Here is a 20,909-nt window from a genome sequence, read left to right as displayed (position 1 = left end):
CGGGCCCTGAGGCTGGGGGTGCTGGGCAGGGGAGAGCCCAGAAAGTTGATGAGAAGGGATAAATGCGAGCCGCCTTAAAAACGCGTGTCTGAGGTCAGGGGGTACACGGGGCAGCTCCGGGCTGGCGGCCGCCGCGTTCAGCCGGGCGCCGGCACCCGACCCGGGCGGCGGGGACGCCCGGCTCCGCGCTCTTGTTTTGAGAGGACTGGAGGGCTTCTTCGGGTCAGGAGTTCTTCCCGTGTGCTTGTCTTTTATGTATCACGTTGAAGATGGAGTTTCTGTCCGTGTTCCTGAAGCCTCAGCCGGCGACCGCGGAGTTAACAGGTTGATGGTGTCATAGCAGTGAGGTAAATGAAGCATGATCGTTTTTAGCCCATGGCCGCTTCTGCATTTTTAAAATTTTTCTGAACGGAATGCTTATTCACATTTTGCATATTGAAGTCCCATATAAATCACTTGGGGTTCAAGAAGCCGTTTTTTAGTACACAAAAAGCTTCTGAAATATTGTCAGATGGGAGAGCTGCACTGTCAGTTCATTGTTGTTTTAACTCCTTTCCTACCTGTTACCAGTTTTGTTGGTATACATTCGGTACCTTGGTAAACAATAACTCTTAAGGAGGAAAGGAAAAAATAGGCTTTTGCTGAAATTACCAGTTATATTTACAAATGTAAATGGATTACATTTAAGCCCTGTGCATACAGAAGTTAATATATAATCTAGAAGTTGCAGTCCCAAATTTGAAGGAAGACACTTTAGTTGCTAAAAGGCCCAACTTTCTTTCCTTGCCCTCCCCTCAAACCAGAAGTTACTTCATGAGATCTGAGAATTTGGCCTAATTAGCTTATAAGAATACTTTCCCAATGAATTTTAATATCACTCTCCTAAAATTTGCCTCGAAATGCAAGGGGAAAAAAAATATTAAACTTTGATGGATCGACACATGCTCATGGAAAAAGTATTGGGGAAAAATCCTCTGTACTTACTAGACATGGCACATAGTTTCAGGATAATTATACGCAAAGTGTGAGTGGGCAGCAAAGCAGTAGAAACACCAAGATAGTAATAGAGTTATTAAAATACTCTGTGATAATCTTCAACAACTGAATTGTGTGTTGAAATTTAATTATAAAAATAGTTATTTGATGTCTTAATTTAAAATCCTTTCATCATTTACTTTAAATTGAACCAGTGCTGCAAACATGCTACTCTATTGTATTGTTTTTCATGTTATTAAAAAGGTGTTATATGAAGCCTGTCAACGTGTATGTTGTTCCCAGTGTTTAACTTTCAAAGATGTGAGAATAGATACAGTAATATTACTCGCCCAGTATGAGATCAGTTCTTAGTGACGAAATTGTCTGTCTGTGTCTCTCTCTGTCTCTCTTAAAGCTTTTGTCTCCAATTTGTTGCATCATAATGGAATGAGAAGCAGTTGTTAAATGCAGACCATTTTCAGTGCGATGTGAATCTAGATAATGCTTTTACAAATGTTTTGATTTTACTTGATTCCAGCATTCATGATACCACTAAAGAAATTTAAAGGGAAAAAAAGGGATTTGTTTTGCCTCTATAATATTTGGAGAATATTTTTTTACTCGTTGACATAAATCTTAAAAAGAAAAGAAAAAAAAAAAGTAAATTTTTTTTTTGTGAATGTATTAGCTTGTTCTTCAGCTCTTAATTAAGAAGATCTGTTGTGATGATCTCTCGGGTGAACAGGACTTTGTTTCTGCTGTTTAAATCTCCCTCTGGAGAGGATGCTGCTTGCGGATGGTACCTAAGAGCTGCCCGCAGCCCTGAACAGTGCTTAGTTCCCTGTGACTGTGCATCCCTGGCTGTTGCTGGAGAACAGCGTGGCTGTAATCCCACTTCCTGCTGCCTTACAGACTGTTTCTGAGAGTACAATGAAGCCACGGGCTGTTTCTTGAGTTTGCAGGCTGCTTTCTTGAGTACGCAGGCTCCTCTGCGCTCTGATAGCGCTCCCTGACTGCATGGAGAGCTGTGCTTGCAGATCACTATCTGATGGGACAGCAGGCCTGGTCTTGAAGGCGAACAGTCCTGGCACATCCTAGGGAGAGCACATTCTGGGAAGCCCGAGGTGGAAATGGGTAGCTCTGCTGCCAAGCGATTCATCCAGCCTTTTGCCACCAGGCAGTGCAAAGTATGCCCAGAGTGAAGCGTTTCTACACCTGCTCTGCAGAGAGAGCGTGCCCTCCCTGCCGTCCCGAGTGCAGGCCGGGCACTGCCAGAGCCTCCGGGGCCAGGCTGTTGTCGGGCTGGGTGTGTCGAAAGGATGCTGGTGTGGCCGATGGTACTGTACCAAGAAATAGTGCCGCCTAGTGATGAGCTTCAGTTTCTTACAGCGTTTGTTCTGTGGGCTGGAGAAAAATGCACTTCCACATCCAAGAACGTATGCCAAAAATTTGTTTGTTTCTCAGTACCGCATAATTTCCTGCATAAACCATACAAAATAGGAATCAATTTATCCATTCTGAAAACATGATTTTTTTTTTAAATGCTGAGCTCTTAACTCCTTCAGTTTTCTTCTTTCTACTACATTTTCCTTCATTACTCCCACCTTCTTTCTCATTTATGTCAGTCTTGTTTAAGAAAAAACCCTTTCAGACAAAGTGTATAAAATTTTCCTACCCTTTCCATCTAAAATACTCAAATACTTTGGTGCCGTTGAAATGTTTTCCTAGGCTTGTTTTCTTTGGATTGTCTAAAAGCCTTAAAATTATCTGTTTCATACTTAAGGCTATTATAGACAACAAGCAATTTATGGTAAACGTTTTCCCTCCTTTCATTTAATTCTCTCCATTTCCCCGCGTCTGCTGAGTTATAATGACAGTACAAATATTTGTGATTAACTTGGTTGCTTAATGAAGCAGAATCAGTCTTTGTCATATGATGTTTCTTTATGAATCTAATTGATGTTAGAGGAACAGCTGCACTGGCTCACAGTAAAAGTCTGCCTAGTCCGGTGTGCCCTAGCTGTAAAGAGATGCATATTCTGGAATTGGAAAGCAGGGAGCAAAGTCTTGGCCATGCTTTGGTGAGCCGCCATTCCCATGGACTGTGTCTGCACTGTCTGCTCCACAAAGGCAACTGCACTGAATGAGTGGGAGCCAGGGGACTTGTTTGCGGTCATGGTGTACCGCTTGCTTGCTGCAAGGCCAGAAAAAATACCAGGATCATCCCCAGCGGCTGCACGTGGCCATACACAACAGCGAGGAGCAGAGCAAGCCTGTCAGGATTGCTCAGGCTGGAGTTTTACTCAACATTCAGATCTTGGTGCCTCCTAGGAAGGTGAGAACCATGAAGCTGGGGTTAAATGAAATTGTCCAAGTCTCACCCTGAGTTTTCAGCAAGTCAAAACTGGCCCATAAAGTGAGGAAGGGGAAGCCCAGCAGCTGTGTCCTCTTTCTGCTTCTTGCATTTCTAGGTGAAGCACCACTGGGATGTGTCTACTGGTTCCTTGGATGCCTTCAACAAGTAATAGATGCTGTGAGGTCTCCCCTGCCAGGTCCCTGGAGAGTTTTATTGTTTTGGTTTTTTTAATTTTTTTTTTCCCTGAAACTTGGAATCATCAGGTTCCTCTTCTTTTTGGAGCAGAGAGAGCACTGAGTGCTTTTAGTCTGTTCCTGAGGCGAGAGCAGCAGCAATGGCCATATGCAGGTATTGAGAGAAGAATAAGAATCGAGGAAGCCTATGATATCTTCCCAGAATCCTCTCCCAACCTCTACTATTTTTAGCTCATGGAGGGGTAAGCCACCCTGAGCCAGATAGGGTATTTAGTAACCCATGATGAACTTCTTTCATGAGCTTGCCTAATATGTCGTCCTTGAACTGATGTAAATGTAGCATCCACAATATCCTTTGCTGGTGTTTTTTGGATTCCTTTGCAAGGTTGCTATTTGTTACATGAAGAACTTCACCTTACTAATTTTGAACCTACATATTCCTATTTGTATTCGATGCTCTAGACTTTGTATTGGAAGAAACGCTGAGGCTGAATTTTGTGTCCACCTCTTTCATGCTACTTTTGCTTCTAGAGAGCTCTTGCATGTTCCGTCAGCTGTAGCAAAGAGTCCTGCTTAGGTAGTTTTTCTTGTACAGAAACTATTCCATGCCCTTGGTCATCTTAGAAGTAAGACTGAGGATATCTATAGGAAATAAACAAAAAAGTATAAAAAAGGAGACTACGTGAAAAAGCATACTTGTGATTTTGGCATTGAATTAAGAATTAAAAATGTGTGAAAGTTGGATAGTTTTGCCAGTTAAGAGATTTTTCTGAGCGTATTATCGCTATTAACAAAAGTAGCAAATGCTACTTACAGAGGTTAAGTATTGACAGCACAATCCAATATTTCCAAATTTTCATCTAAGTCATTTCTAGGTCAAAACAGTCATTTAACAAACACATTTTGACTGTCAATTGCTTCGCCTAGTACTTTGGCTCATCCCTCTGCCTTTCCATCCCTTCTTCCCTGATTCCAGCTGGCACCTGTTGTCTCTGTCAAGCTATCCCAAGTGTGGTGCTGTATCAGTCAAAGTGACATTCTTTTTGTGATGCTGGGAGCATCCCAGAGTTGTTCTGGAATTTCTCCAAAAATAGTTCCAGTGCTGTGATCCAAAGGGAAAATGTTTGAGAAGTCGTGAGTGAAAGAAGGGATTCTGACTGCTTGTCTTCGCTTGAGTCGCTTGGAGGGCTTCAGAGCAAGACTTCTAACCGGCTGTGGGGTATTACTTGTTTTCATTCAAAAACCTCATGAATAAAAATGATAAGTTACTGCTTTCCCAGGTGGTCCCTGCCACAATGTAGGTGCTGAAGCATGAAAAATAAAGGCTCTCAGAGAATGGAGAATGTTATATTCTTTCTCTATATTGAAAATGAGAAATAGCTCTGGCTTGACTTTCTGATAACTTCCAGGGTGCATAGCTGAGGAAAAGGCAAGAACATAAGTTCTCTAGAGCGTCGTATGACAACGATATGCCAGGGCCATGGACAAAGCAGAGAAATGTAATGGAACATAAATAAAATAAAGTAAGTCTCTGAAGTGTTGTAAAACAGGAGAAAAGAAAATACCCCAGCATAATTATTTAAATCTGCAGCTCGATCACTGTATGAATGGCCACTGAAACATGTTTGACGGAGTATCAAGGGACTGGACTCAGCAGACAAGGTGCTCCTTGCTTTCCCAAGTCTGAAGTCCTTTATATGTAAGAACACAAATTTAAAAAAAAAAAAAGAAAGAAAATGCTGAAAAGTACATCTTGGGCTGTTGATTTCTGCTAGGTTTTTGTCCCTTGCTACCTGTTCTCTGTGATAAAGAAGTCACTGTACTGCCACTTGTGCTGTATGTCCATCACCTGTTTTTTATCCCAGCTGGTAAGTTGCAATAATTTCAGCCAAATCTTTGTGGGTTTTTCTCCCCTTTTTGCACTAGTTTTAAACAGAAATATTGCCAGACACCGTGATTCCACAATGTTTATAAGTGAAATGCAAAAGTAAGTGTTGATAAGGTATTCTTAGTAAGAAGAGAGTGAGGCCTCCAGTCTTTCAAGCACATGTAATTAATTCTGCTAAACCTAAGGACGTACATGTCTGTCCTCTCCTCGCATGTTAAATTAGTGTTTGTATCTATCTGATAATGTGTATGTACAAATAAGGAAGAAAATGAAATGTGTTCAATGCTTGACCGAAAGCCTTAAATGGTATTTTAAAACATACCCGGAAAGCAAGGAGGAGTGTATTTAATGAGGTGTTTGACATAAAAAGTAAGCTGTTATCAGTTTTCTTATTAGCTGAGGCCTATGCAAGTTTGGTTGGCTAGTGGACCGATTTCAAAATCAACATGCTTCTTGTGGGGTGATCATATGTTGCCAGTATAAAACCTATTGGATTAGAGATGTTTAGCTCACAATTAAAGGAAGAAGAATTTGATAGAGGAAAAAAAACCTGGTATGTGTTAGATACAATGCTAAGTTAAAGTTACTCATGTCTGACAGCAACTCTATTTTAGCAAACACTAAGACAGGGCTCTCAGGCCCCATTTTACACGCACCCACTTGACTATGCTAGACAGAGGCTGGAAATTATTGTGAAATGCTGTCTCTTAACTCCCAAGGAGCCATGCCCACAACATGCATAAGGGAAAAACCAAAACAAAATGTAGTTCAGTATTTAATGAGGTTGTACTCACTGATACCCTAAAATTGTCAAAGTGAGGAAATTGCAAATTAAGGATTAAATAAACCTTGCAAAATTGAGCAGTGACAGCTTACAAGAATGCTAAAATGAATGCTGCTGTCACACACCATCTGTTCCTTTAGGCACATGTATTAAAGTTAGTCTTGACCTGTCTAATCCTGTAGTATTTGTAACTGGCTTTCGAGCTTTATCAAAGTGCAAGGCTGGTTTACTAAGGGACTGAATCACGGCTGTGTGGCAGAGGAGTCTGCATGCAGCAAGAGGTTGGGATTTTCCAGGAGGCGGTTTGGTTTCCTGCTTTCCTGTTCATTACATGCTTCCGAGAAACATGTAAACATCTTCCCTTAGATTTATTACATTCATACAGACTGCATGACCCCTTAAGCCCCGTGATGCAATGTCTATGATGTCTGATTGTTCTCTAGGGAATATCACACATTTGGTCTGAAAATATTCCTTGGCAGTATTTTTTTCTGTATTGTTGAAATGTGCAATACAAGTTATTTTTTTCAAGGTCTGGTGCAGGGATTCCCAAAGGATGTGCTGCCCCAGCAGCCAGCCTGCTTTGTCTGCCCGCAGCAACTGAGCTCACTCCGAGCCAAAATGAGTGGTCCCAGGGAATGATGTGTGTACAGGCCCACGGGCTGCAGAGAAAATAGGAAGAGCCACTTTTTTTTTTTTTGAAGATGAAAAGTTTTCTGTCTAATATATCAAAAGTTTGGGAAAACAGTGATCTCTATGGAGTTGCTGCTCAGAGCACAACAAAAATGAGCTGTGTGGAATTTGTTTTTTTTCCCCAGTATTGCTTTTCAACATGATAGCTTATTTTTAAGCTGCATTTTGAGAGGCATTTACCGATTTCTTTTTGCCTCTATATTGTTCCTGGCTTCTGTAATACTGTTTCTGAGTTACTAAATCATTTTTAAATGAATCTGATCCTAAATCATTTTTCCAAAGGAGGCGGTTATCTAAAAGTAACAGTAAAGTTTGAAAAATTAAGTAAGCAAGCCAAAATAGGAGCTTGGGAACATAGGCAATACCAATGCAGATTAACCGCTGATATCTAAAATGTTCCTGACTCTACTTTGATTGTTATTCACCTGCTATTTGGACTTACCTTGTCTGAATGCCTTCAGTATGGTAAAAGAGCTATTTGTTGCCATTTGAAACTCCCCAGGAACACACCAAATAATCGGTTAGTAACATTCTGGACAAGAAGAGGCCACGGCCAGGAGAAACATGGGATGACAGGATTTCAGATATTTTCCAGCTTTTGGAACAAATATACTGGGCAGGACACAAAGGCATACTGTGACTGATGTCCTGTGCCAGAATAGGGCCCCTCTTGTTACATTTTGGTCCTCAACAGATGGTGGTGATCCTAGAAACAAGCGATCTAAAGATAGTTCTGAGGTCAGTGGCGAAACGGATCCTTACTTCAGAGTGTACGAACACCACCTCTGTGACATCAGTTAGTTGCTGAGCTAGTATATTACGCTGACTTCATGTTGTGAAATGCTTCAGTCAGCTGATCACTGTGTAATGAAAGATGGTTTTATTTGCTTAAATGCAGCCTAAAGAGCAGAAACAAGTGTATCCTGAGGAGTTACAATGTTGCATGTTACCAATCTCTCCAGCAACAGTCAGAGGAGGGGGAAAAAAAAGCAGCAGGCAGGCGTGTACTGGCAGCACTTCACACAAATGTAGTCCTCTTCGGAGGTTTCTCACGCAGCTGCGATAGCTCTTTGGCTTTAATTCGACCTTTGTGGATGTGGCCTTAGAACAGGGTAAATGGGTCACGTAAAATAAATCACTGCTTTTCAATAGTGCTTCACAGGGCATCATTATATATCACTGTAGATGTAAGACTATTAAATGTGTGCAGCAGCCTATGAAAATAGTTTTTCATCATAAGCTTAGTCTGATGTGGAGCTTGGAGGCCATTATATATGAACCCCAAGGGAGAAAAGATTAGGTTCCAAGGTTTTGACTGTGAAATGCTAAATCTAAGTCATCAGAGTCTTAAGCTGTTTGAGTGACCAAAGTTATTTTTATTTTTGGAAGTGGATTATTGATGACACATCCCTACAGCCCTCGGCACGCAACCTCAGCTGTCTGGACATTCCTCGCTGCCTAGCTACAAAACACGTCTGATGCTCTTATATGGTCTCTTGGCTGGGTCTGTAGGTCTCGTAGCCTTCCGGCGGTTAAGGGTTTTGTGCCCTCTTGCAGGTTAACTGGTCTCCTACATTACAATACAGATACTAGGGAAACCTGAACTTGGAAGGTCAACATTAGTTATACTTGAACATCCTTGGAAATTCTTTCTCAATAACGTGTCTTCCTGAGTAGGTATCTTTACATTAATAGTTCCCTGTCCCCACCCCCTCACCGGAGAAAGCAGCCAAAAACGTAGCACCCACACAGTGCGACAAGGGACAAAGCAGCTACATCCCACATTTCAGCTGGCTGTTCGAAAATTGAGAGCAGCACTACGTAAGATTTTGAAGTGGGCAATTTCCTCTCCAGGAAGATACCTGATTCTCTTGTGTGTAACTAATAGTTATGATTTAAAAATCACTACTTCAAAACTTATTTCCAGCAAGAAAAATCCAGCTGGCTTGTCTGCTGACTACTCAGTGTAACTAGCATACCAGTACCTAAAATTTACTGAGAAGACAGGATCAGGAGGAGTATGGTTTGGGGACCCAGTGTTCATAACAGAAGAAAACTGACCCTCTGAATCTTACACCATTTAGACATTCAAAGGGAAAAATAATCAAGATAGTCTAACAGCTATCCTTAGTGCAGGCTGCTTGCATGCATGCACACAATATTGAATTGCACAGATGTGACAAGATCAGTCTAAAGAAGTGACAGTGTAACTGTTCTTCAGCTTAATGTTACATAGCAACATTTCAACAAGACAGTGTTTCCTAGATCTCTACACTGTTGTCTTTGTCACATGGGCATTGTAGGTGAAAACTTCCATACATACTTGTAAAATACTTTCAAAAAAAAAAATCAGCTATTGTTAGAACCTTGCAAGCATCCTATGGAGAAATACCTCAGCAACCATACTGAAGAGCACCGAGATAGTTTAAAAACAAACTTTTAAGAAAAGGAACAGGTATGGCAGTCTGAAGTCATATAGCAAAGAACATCATAGTCTGGGTAGGAGAAAAAGAAAAATTGAGGCTAAGTTCCAGTTAGCATATAAAACACGAAATTGGGAAAAGAATGGCTGAAAACTCATTTTATTTAAGCCCAGAAGTAGAATAAACCACCCAGGAATAAAAAAAAAAAAACCAACCAACCAAAAAAAAAACCAAACCAAAGTATGCCTGCTGAGTATACTTTGTCAAGTTAACTTATTTACAAAGCTAAAGCCAGAATATCTTCAAGAACTGCCATACTGGTAACATAAGCAAGATTAAGTAACCAAGTCTTCATGCTACCACACAGGATATGAGACAAACCCTCCTTACAGTATATGCTGTTCCAGCTTTTACATGCCCTTTAGCTGAAGTAGAATTCCTATTCCTTGGGGTGTTTTAAGTCATGTGAAATAGCTCAGGCCATGGTTTCTGGATAAGAGGTCATCACTTTGATAAATATGTAGGTAAGATAAATTCCCCGTATACTTTTCAGCTTGCAGTAGCCAACAGAATGAGACACATCCAAGGACACGGTCATGCAAAGAACTAGGAGAACAACCTTCCTCTTTTCTTGGTATTTGAGACAACAGCATCAGCCACAGCGGTTTTCGAATGAATGAGTCTTGCTTGCTTAAAAGCCACCTTATCAATGTAGCTGAGAAAAATGTATGATCTTTTAAAAAGTGGGAGTGACTTTAGCATGTATATACCAAGTTAATTCTCAGAACTACTTTGCTCACATTCTCACAAATGCTCAAATTCTCGCAAATTAAAAGCTACAAAATAATAAAGCTTTATGTAGGTTTTCTGGCCATGTATTGCTGTTAATTAGTGCCAGCACAGACACTGTAGCTCAGAGAGATTCCTTTGCACAAGCTTCCTTCAGCAGAAGGAAGAAAATATGCCTAATTCCCACTTATTGCCAGCATAAAAACTTAGCAAACAGGAATGCAAACTTTGACATGAAAATATTGCTAAAACACTATCAATATTAAAAGGACATAAAAGCTGGGCATGATATCTGCTACAGAATCATAAATGTTCTCTGCTGGCCCTTAGGCAATTGTAACAATCTTCCCCAACCATTTCTTTGGCTAACTACTTACACCAGTCAGATGCCACTTCAAAAACCTGAGATAAGAGATTTGTACAGCTGCATTTTTAAAGACACCAGCACATACTGTTAGGAGCATTTCAGAACTGTGTGACACTGCACAAAACATTATGAAAAGGAGTTTTCCAGATTGACTTGCAACTGCAAGTAAAATACAATTAACACACCTGCACTTGTAAATGCATAATAGAAATGTCATTCTTCACAAAAGAATTGGAGGTATTTTATCTATATAGCAATCTTTATTTCAAAATGGCATTTATTACAAAAATGTAAAAATCCAGCTAAACCAGAAACATTGAGATTATTTTCCTGGACTATCAAGTCCATGGATCTTTGTCCCCTTACCCTTTTCCTCACAATATTTTTCCCACTTCCAGTCTGATTACACAGGTGCAAATGTGCCTAAATGGCCTGGAATAGATAAATACATTGAGAAAGGCAAAAGCTGTAAAGCTAAATGCATGCAACAAGTTCTATCAGAAAGAAACCCTCAAAAATAGATGTAAATGTAAAGCAGAGATAATCTGCAGGTATCGAGGGATTTGCTCAGTCATCCTTGTCTTTTGCTCCGTGTTTCAGGATGCGCGTGAATTCAATGTAGTTGAAATTCCCCTTTTTGTCGATGGGTGCCTCTCTGTACAGCTCATCTACCTCTTCATCTGTGAACCTGTCTCCCATTGTCGTCAGCAGCTCTCGCAGGTAGTCCTCCTGGATGAACCCTAGAACACAATGTAAGAGGACATAAGAAAAAGGAGTTTTAAAATTTATCTGCTAATAGATGGATGATAATTTATTTCTTTTAATTCTTCGTTTCAATTAAAGAGACCTACAGTCTGTGTTGCCAAATGACAACAAAGCCATTAAAGCCTATTACTATAATTGCCAAATAATTACAAGCATTCAATCAAGTCAAGCCTCTTAGTTAATCTGCATGGTCTCACTACTTCACGTAAAGGCCATTTTGTGATTTGCTTGTGTTTCAAAGGATATACAGATTTGTCAGTGTACATATTGGACCTTCTTCCCAACAGCAGGGTTATACTCCCGGTATTACCGAGAGCCTTCTAACAACTGTATATTTTACACAAACATTTGTCTTGAACATTCCTGATGAAAACCACTTAAAAAAATAATGACAGAACTTCACCACCAATGTTCAACAAGTTAATGAAACACAGGGAAGTTTGAAATATTTCAAAGATTTTAAATGGATCTTAAATCAGTGACAAAAATCAGATTTACTAGGCTGGTTGCAAAGAATACATTTTTGGCATTGTTTATTAAACAAGCAGCCTTATATAACTTGTGATTCCTTCTGTCAGCACTCTTTGAGTCACACAAGGTTTTTCTTGTATTAATTTTCTTCTCCTTTAAGTGCAGCTTAACAGAGGGAAGGTGGATACAAGTTGCTGACAGAAAACAAGTTCTTCATAAAAGCACAACAGCTTTGAAGACAAGGATTCCCCTTACAAAAGTTGCCCCGAAGCTGAATTTTAAGTTTGGAAAAATTTAAGACCCTGTTTCCAAATCAACATCTTTTTTCCTTTCTCCTGTCTTGAACAGCACCACCGAAGTGCCAGAAGTTTGGGATTTAAGTTTTTTGTGTTTGAAAAGGTAATTTCAGCTGCTGAGGATACATGGCATGATTTTTAGTTTGCAGAAATCAGAATTTTCACAGTTAAAAAAAAAATTCATCACCACTTCTATGAATACAAGTATTTATTGTTACAAAAGTAAGTAGAAATAATACATGTACACTGTTACATTACCCACGTACCTGTCGCTTCTTCATCAAAGCAAGCAAAAGCATTCCTGATTACGTCTTCCGGATCGGTGCCATTTAACTTCTCACCAAACATTGTGAGGAACATTGTGAAGTTTATGGGGCCTGGAGCCTCGTTCATCATGGCATCTAGGTATTCATCCGTTGGATTCTTTCCTACAAATAAAGGGATTCATATTTGGTTTAGCTTTCAAACTAAAAGAAAAAGTAATTTGAATAGCATAGTACAAACTGAGACACCTCTCATGAGCTACCCCAAACTCAGTATTTTAATTGTAACAGCACAAATTTGCTTGGCAACCGTAAACAGGAAGGTGACATTACCAAGGGAGGCGAGCATATCGTGCAAGTCCTCTTTGTCAATGAAGCCATCCCTGTTCTGGTCGATCATGTTGAAGGCCTCCTTGAATTCTTGAATCTGCGACTGATCAAACATTGCAAATACATTGGAAGTGGCACGCTGAGGGCGCTTCTTGGTGGTCTTCGTCTTTGCCCTTTTGCTAGACATGTTGGCTGTTGGTTCTAGGGAGACAGAAACATATCCAAGATTTAGCCTTATTAAATCAGATTACAAGTCCTAGGGGGAGAGATGGATAAAGGAATATCAAATTTGATATTATAAGCAAATACCCCAAAGTACACATTTATTTTAATATCTCCTGCTCTATTTTATTTCATTTGGACTTCACTTGCTATTAAGCATAATGTCTTTCAGGATTCAGGGACTGGCACTGTAGGCCAATAGCAGGCTACGTTAAAAATCACATCATGTTCTTGAAATGAAACTCACACAGTGCTTGTATTGCTGATTCAATACCCTATCTGCATCTTTCACAAATGAAGATGATTACATACTTAGCAGTTTAGTAGGCACTGTTGACCTACCACATAGAAGGATATGGGCTGCTAACCTAGCATAGATTGTAGTGGTTAAATAAATCAAGCAATATACTAAACTAACATTTGGGAGGGGGGGGGGAAAAAAAAGTATTTTAGGTTCTGAATAACATTTTGTTAGAATAGCTGCTGTTAAAAGAGCAGGAAGTCTCAGGACACAGAATGACAGTGATAAGAGCCTAATGTTTTTATGAAGATCGTTGGATGGCGCTGGGAGAGAGATCTGCCAACGAACTTCTACTAGAGTGCTTTCAAAGTCAACTAGAGGATTGCATTTGTTAGAAAAAGAACACTAACGTGGTTCAAAAGCACTACATTGCTCTTCTCTTACACAGTGGAACTATTACACAATACATATACAAATGCAAGCATACTCTTTTTTAAATGGATCAATGACATAATAGTTCTAAAACTCTGAAGATTGATAATTTAAAAGAAACAATCTTTTAAAACATTTATATATTCTCACAGAATCTTTATATAGTTTCATGTATCACAAATATACTAATTTCATTGTCTCCCTTGAGCTGTCAAATGAAGAAATAAACGTGGTAGTTTACATGTTATAACAATATAATCAGGGTAGAAGTGAGGCTTTCAAGATACACTTAGTGTTCAGCTATGGTTGACGAACACAAAAAGCTGAGTCATTCACTGAAATGCAAACACAAAGACCTCAACATTGCTATTGGATCAAAGTAAGGTAGACCCCCTTTAATGTTGTTTGCAGAAGTCTGGTACACCTCTATGCTTTAGATTTATCTAATGTAAGCAATCCATGCTGCTGTAATCCTTTATTATGCTCAAACCAAATGTTATGCAAACCAGATTCCTTCCATCCTTGATTTTGAATTTTACAGGAAGCACCTGCAGGAAGTGTCCTGAAAGAGGACAAATTTAAGCTTCACCTGCAGTCACAAGAATGCCAACATTTTGAAATTTACACTAAGTATTAATTTTATAACTTTAAAATTCTAATCAGAGTCACAGCACAGTTCTAACGGTTTCTCAGATAGTTTGCTCAAAGTTACTATATTTCCTGTTAGACTCCTGCAAAGTAAGAGTGAAGGCACTAATTTGAATTCATCCTTAAAAAAAAGGGAGTAAGATTAAGCAAAGTAACTCCCTTACATGGTCAATCAATCCAATATTCAGGCAAAAAGCAGTTAGCTTTTTTGTTTTTAATTAAAGGAAAGACATTTTACCTTGCTTTGTATCAGATACATGACATGCTGTACCAAGCATCTGGATCATAAAAGGATATTCCATGGTTATGTCCTTCTCAGTCTGTCTACAAAGAGCGTTACTGATTTCCCCTGCTGATTCCACACTTTTAAATCCTACGTGCACACACAACGTACTTCTGACGTATAAAAAAATCCATTATGTCCCGAACTAAAAATAGCCTATGAAATGCAACTGTGCATCATTCAACAACACTGAAGTTCTCTTCATTGCATTCACTAACCACAAGCTATCTGAGATGTTTGGCCTCCAACAACACTTCAACAAATAAAGATGAACTCCTGACATCGAGATATTTATGAAGACAGCTGACAATAAAGGTAGTTTGCTTTCAAGCTGCAGTCAAGGGTTGTGCATAACTTCAGTCTTTTTCTTACCTCTGTAAAAACAGTCATACAAGTTACTGTTAAACTCTGAATTATTGATTAAAAGTTCCACTACCCAGAATAGAGTCAAACAATATCTGTTAACAACTGCTCTCTGAAATAATTCATAGTTTTCAGGATATGGCCTATTCAAAGTAAACTAAAAAGTTTACTTTGCATGTGCTGCAAGGCAGTGCTCCCAGCAAGCCACTACCTGCAATTCTCTCGGGTATAACTCAATCCTAATCAAAAGGAGGTAACAAAAGCAGACTGCTGCTGACTGTAGCTACACATGGTGGGAAGAGAGCCCGTTTCTTTCTGATTCTGTTCGGAAGATTGCCGTATCAGAATATCATACTAGAGAAGATAAAAAATTTGCCAATGCTTGCATTACTGTTTTCTAAGTTTCTCTCAACCAGGCTTGGGAGGCAGCCATACAGAACACAGAAGGCACAACTCTCTCACTTGAAGAGAGCTGTCAGCTTGCATACAGCAAAACATTAGGTCTTAAAAGATTGTAGTGCCTTTCAGCCCAAGTCTGGTGCAGCTATACCTGAAATGGTAAAAAACTGGCTGGACGGCCGAGCCCAGAGAGTTGTGGTGAACGGAGTTAAATCCAGTTGGCGGCCGGTCATGAGCGGTGTTCCCCAGGGCTCAGTACTGGGGCCGGTCCTGTTCAATATCTTTATCAACGATCTGGATGAGGGGATCGAGTGCTCCCTCAGTAAGTTTGCAGACGACACCAAGCTGGGCGGGAGTGTTGATCTGCTCGAGGGTAGGAAGGCTCTGCAGGGGGACCTGGACAGGCTGGATCAATGGGCTGAGGCCAACTGGATGAGGTTCAACAAGGCCAAGTGCCGGGTCCTGCACTTGGGTCACAACAACCCCAGGCAACGCTACAGGCTTGGGGAAGAGTGGCTGGAAAGCTGCCCAGAGGAAAAGGACCTGGGGGTGCTGATTGACAGCCGGCTGAACATGAGCCGGCAGTGTGCCTAGGTGGCCAGGAAGGCCAACAGCATCCTGGCCTGTATCAGAAACAGTGTGGCCAGCAGGAGCAGGGAGGTGATCGTGCCCCTGTGCTCGGCACTGGTGAGGCCGCACCTCGAATCCTGTGTTCAGCTTTGGGCCCCTCACTACAAGAAGGACATGGAGGTGCTGTAGCGTGTCCAGAGGAGGGCAACGAAGCTGGTGCAGGGCCTGGAGCACAAGCCTTATGAGGAGCGGCTGAGGGAACTGGGGTTGTTTAGTCTGGAGAAGAGGAGGCTGAGGGGAGACCTCATCGCGCTCTACAACTACCTGAAAGGAGGTTGTAGCGAGGTGGGTGTTGGTCTCTTCTCCCAAGTAACCAGCGATAGGACGAGAGGAAGTGGCCTCAAGTTGCACCAGGGAGGTTTAGATTGGATATTAGGAAAAATTTCTTCACTGAAAGGGTTGTCAAGCATTGGAACAGGCTGCCCAGGGAAGTGGTTGAGCCACCATCCCTGGAAGTATTTAAAAGACATGTAGATGTGGCACTTCGGGACATGGTTTAGTGGTAGACTTGGCAGTGTTACGTTAACAGTTGGGCTCTATGATCTTAAAGGTCTTTTCTAACCTAAATTATTCTATAATTCCATGAAATACTTCACTCAGCTCTGGAAAACTCTATTAGAAGGAGGGTGATAAATTGGAATGTGTTCAGAAAAACAAGGACATCAATCCAGTTAGCCAAATATATCAATTTATGATGAAAAAGTTCCAAGTGTTTACACTTAGTGTTTTCTCTCTGTGTACAACGATGAATGATGTAACGAGCAAGAACTAACCTCATTTGAGTCAAACATTGGACCCACTAATTTTAGAGAAAATAGGATTTCATCTGATAAATCCACTAGGTCATTTTTTTAAAAAAAACCCATGCTTTTATAATCAAAATAGGGTAAGTATAGGCTGAAAATAGAAGAATTTCAGTAGATAAAAAGTGGAAATACTTCACAGTAGATAGTACAAGTCATGACAGGCAGGTTTAGTCTATTGTTTAATAGTATGATGCACTGAATGGTCTGGGCCTTGTTTTGGAAACTGTTCAAGAAACTTCTAAAGTAAGATCTTGCTTGTAAGACTTGTCATAAGACATTTCCAAAAACATAACCTTTATTTAGGAAGATTTTCACATATTAAAAAAATGAATAAATTGCACCCACTGGACTAGAGAGGTAGTAATAGCACTGTGCTGCTCTGTCCTGCTTGTACATGTATATTCATTTGCTTAATCGAGCAATAGCAATGGATATCAAAGTACAGAAACACAGAAAGTCATCTTACACTCCTTACCTCTGGGGAAAAGATAAACCCTAGAAGGAGACAAAACTAAGCAACTAAAGAGCTTGGGCCAGACAATAAGACATGAAACTTTACAACCCACTAACAGTGGTGCAATTTTGATCTGTTTAGAGGCAGTGACCAAAAGTTAGGCTTCAGAGAAGAGCCTCATATTTCAACAGTGGTTTTATGACTGTGAGTGTCTATCACTCAAAATTAAAAAAAACCCCACACCAAAAAACCCCAACACAACAAAGAAAGTCTCTACATAAAATTTAGTACTGCCAATTATTTAGGAACTTTATTAAACTAAGATAGAATAGCCACCTTCTCTTAAATCATCAAATTCAAAAGTCAGCCTCAAAGCTAATGGCCCAGTTCTGTCCATGTAATCAGTTACAGCACCGGGTGCCGCCACTCATCCATCGCAGTCTGGGTGGTAGCAGGAGGAGACGATAAGACCAAGGCACTCCAGCAGATCTGTGGCAAAGCTCAGTAAAGAGCAGATTACACTTCAAAAAAAAAATACCCTATGCAATCTCACCTAGTCTTGAAAGCCATCTTAGTACACTCCTCATTAGTAAGTTTTCCTAAACCCTCGTACAGGAGCGAAACCTGCCTCAAAATCAAGTTTTTGTGACTCAACAAAGCCTCTGTCTGCAAGTTAGAGAGTGGAAACCGCTACGAACTGTCCCCAATAGCTTTGCTGCGGGGAAACGTAAGCAGGGAAGGACAGACGGACGACCTCTCCTGCCATCTCAACCTCTTCCAGCCGCAGGAGCTTCGGAGTGGCCCTTCCCCTGCTCAACAATGGCGAGGAAACGGCTGGAGAGGGTCGGTGCGGCCGGAAGGCGGCTGATCCCTCCCGACAGCGGGCTTGTGCCAACGGGCGCTGCTGCCCGGGCCCGCGGTGAGGGCTCACCGCCCGGCTCGCGGGGCGGGCCGCGGGCCACCACCCAGGCGGTGTCCCCCCCACTCCAGCCCCGGCCGCGCAGGGCGGCTCCCCGCTGCCGGGCCCGGGCTGCAGCCGCTCCCTAATAAGGGAGAGCCCTGGGGCCCGCGCCACGCACGGCTCCAGCCGGGCCCGGCAGCGGCGAGGCGAGGCGAGGGGGGCTGCCTCCAAGGCGGCTGGCGCCGCAAGCGACCCCCGGCCCGGCTCCTCAGGCGGCCCCGCCCGGCCGCACCCCTCACCTTCCCCGGCCCCAGACCCCGCGGGCGGTGGCTGAGCGCCCCCGCTCCCTCCCCAGCGCTGGCGGCGGCCCCGCCTCACCTGGCGGCTGCAGGAGAGGGTCCTCGTCCGAGCGCGGCGGGGAGCGGCTGTGGCGGCCACGGCACTTCCGGAGAGCGAGCGGCCGCCGCCCCGCCGGCGCAGAGGAAGGAAGGCGTGGGCGAGACCATCCACGCGGAGAGGCGGGGGGGGGGTGGGGACGAGGCTCGTCCCTTCGGCGGCGAGGCGGCACAAACCGTGCAAGGGGGTGTCCCGACGGTGATTGCGACTTTCGCGCTTCCTCTCAGGGGTCTCTCCCCTCTTCGGGAGGATGAGGTCAAGGTCCCGGGCTCGGCCTCTGTCCCGTCATCCCCCCCCCGGCGGAGCGGAGCGTTGGTGCAGCGCGGTGCGGTCACCGCATTCCAGGGGCGGGGGGCGGAGGGAGCGCCGCGTCTGCCCTTGTAAGGCAAAGGCGGGAGTTTCCTGCTCGCCCGGCTCGCGGCGACGGGCGGGGCGGGGCCTTATCTCCTCTCCTCGCCCCGCCCCGCGGCCGGGCGCGGCTCCCGCGGGCGGGACGTTACCCCCCACCCCGTGCCCGGGCCAGCCCCGCCGGGCCAGCGTCCCCGGGAGCCGCACGTCCCGCCCGCCTGCCCGCCTCCCCTCGCCGCACGACTGCGCTCCAAGGACCTCCTTTTAATTAGAGTTTCAACTGCCGCGTAAAGCGTCACGGACCGCAGCTGTTCCCGTTTTCTGACAGAAAACCGACTCCTGTTCCCTGTGAATAGCCAGGACAGCGTGGTGGTGCGGGGGGGGCGGTGACCAACCCAATAAAACGTAACAATACCTTTTGCTACGCTGCCGCGCGTTCCGAGGAGGTGGCGTGTGGCAACAGGGGATGGAGCTGGGACACCTGGCAGAGCGTACTTAAGAAGTCAATTACCTGCCTGTCTCGGGTCCGGAGGCGACAAGCCAGGCTGCGAGCCTGGCCGGGCTCCCCAGGTGGAAGGGCTTGTGCTGGTCTGTTGTCTTGTCGTGGTTTAGCCCCGGCCAGCAGCTAAACCCCACGCAGCCGCTCGCTTATTCCCCCCCCCCCCCCCCGGTAGGATGGGGGAGAGAATCGGGAGGGTACAAGTAGGAAAGCTCCCGGGTTGAGATAAAAACAGTTTAATAGATGAAATAAAACGAAGTAGAACAGTAATAATAACGAGAACAACAATAATAGCAGAATATACAAAGCAGGCGATGCACAATGCAACTGCTCACCGACCGCTGACTGCGTGTCACGAACTGGGGGCGAGCCCCCCACACCCCTGGTTTTTATACTGAGCATGATGTCACAAGGTATAGAATACCCCATTGGCCAGCTGGGTCCACCACCCCGCTGTGCTCCCCCCCCACACCTTCCCCTGCACTTGGCAGGGCATGGGAGACCGAAAAGAGAAACCAAAAGTCCCCGGTGCAAGCACCACCCAGCAACAACCAAAGCATCAATGGGCCATCAACGCTCCTCTCATACCAAACCCAAAACACAGCACACCCCCAAGCTACCGGGAAGAAAGTTAACCCTGTCCCAGCCGGAACCAGGACATGTCTGCATGTCATCCCATCTCGGAATCATTTTGACCCGCCTCGGCTGATGCCAGCAGGTATAACAGGTATACCCAATTCTCACACAGCTTGTGAAAACGGCGGAAGATCACCCATATTTCGGACTTTATTGAGGGAAATAAACTTAACCGAGCGACCTGGAGGTGCAGCAGCTGTGCTGTGCCCCACAGGGACTCCCCTGGCCGGGGTGGAGAGAGGAGGGCTGGGGGAGAGAGAGCTGGGCTCCAGGGGAACATCTCCTCCGCTTGACTGCTGAGCACCTGCTGAGCCAAGATTGCGTGCACGATTTTCCCTGTCACCAGTGCTGCCGGCGGTATTTTTTTATTTATAGGGAAGCGTGGTGGTTTCTGTCACGTCTCCTGCATTTCTCTCGTGCGCTGGCGGGATGCTGCGGGCCGCCCGCGTGGGATGAGGCTTCTGCGTGGCGGCAGGCGGTGCCTGACCCCGAGCACGCGTGTTTCTGTCACAGGGCAACTATGCCATGGAAGCTGAGGCAACCAGAAATTTCTTGTGATCCAGAAACGGGTCGTTCCTCGTGCCGCGTACGAAACTCGTGCCTGTTCTGAACCACTTTTTTCCATCTTTGTTTCTTATGTTTCTAGAGTCCAATACTTCTACTGCTGGAGTCGGAGGCAAAATTGACGTGTGATTTAGCAGAGTTAGCCTCGATAAGAGCAGGAAGGGGAATCTTTATCTATATTAGAGGTTGTATTTTTATCCAACAATGAAATAAATAATATTCAATAACAATGGTTTCCTAATTTTTTCCTTCAAAATTTGATACAATATTAACTCCACGATTTATAAGTATATTTATTTTAATGACCTATTCTAAAATAATTTTTTAGCTTACCCAGAATTGGAATAATGAAAAATGTACGAATAAAAGAACAATCAAAGGCTAAAACGTGAATAATGAATATGTAGCAGGACCTGTCAGAGTAAGCCTTCATACCTGGGATCTGTGTCTGAAGTGTCTGGATACGAGCAGCTGCCAGGTTTAATATTTAACA

The 20,909-nt window shown here is 43.4% G+C and overlaps 1 protein-coding gene and 1 long non-coding RNA gene across 3 annotated transcripts; one reads left to right on the top strand and one right to left on the bottom strand.

Annotated features, from left to right (window-relative positions):
* The first annotated feature begins 30 nt into the window (after positions 1–30).
* On the top strand, positions 31–11,141 carry LOC142078850 (uncharacterized). Of its 2 annotated transcripts, none has more exons than XR_012672366.1 (2): positions 31–347; positions 1,721–11,141. It is a non-coding gene; the product is annotated as an uncharacterized LOC142078850 (long non-coding RNA). The 2 variants fall into 2 exon arrangements; XR_012672365.1 differs by having other exon boundaries at positions 1,391–11,141.
* LOC142078849 (myosin regulatory light chain 2, smooth muscle minor isoform) lies at positions 10,701–18,840 on the bottom strand. Its single transcript, XM_075142047.1, has 4 exons — positions 18,352–18,840; positions 12,598–12,795; positions 12,268–12,429; positions 10,701–11,209 (listed from the first exon to the last, which is right to left on the bottom strand). The coding sequence occupies exons 2-4, from the start codon at positions 12,779–12,781 to the stop codon at positions 11,037–11,039; spliced, it is 519 nt and encodes a 172-aa protein (XP_074998148.1). The 5' UTR covers positions 12,782–12,795; positions 18,352–18,840; the 3' UTR covers positions 10,701–11,036.
* Between the last annotated feature and the right edge of the window lie 2,069 nt (positions 18,841–20,909).

The sequence above is a fragment of the Calonectris borealis genome, chromosome 2, assembly GCF_964195595.1.
Source record: "Calonectris borealis chromosome 2, bCalBor7.hap1.2, whole genome shotgun sequence".
Lineage (NCBI taxonomy): Eukaryota > Metazoa > Chordata > Aves > Procellariiformes > Procellariidae > Calonectris > Calonectris borealis.
The sequence above is the reverse complement of the archived record's forward strand: the minus strand, read 5'-3'. Positions and strand labels throughout refer to the sequence as shown.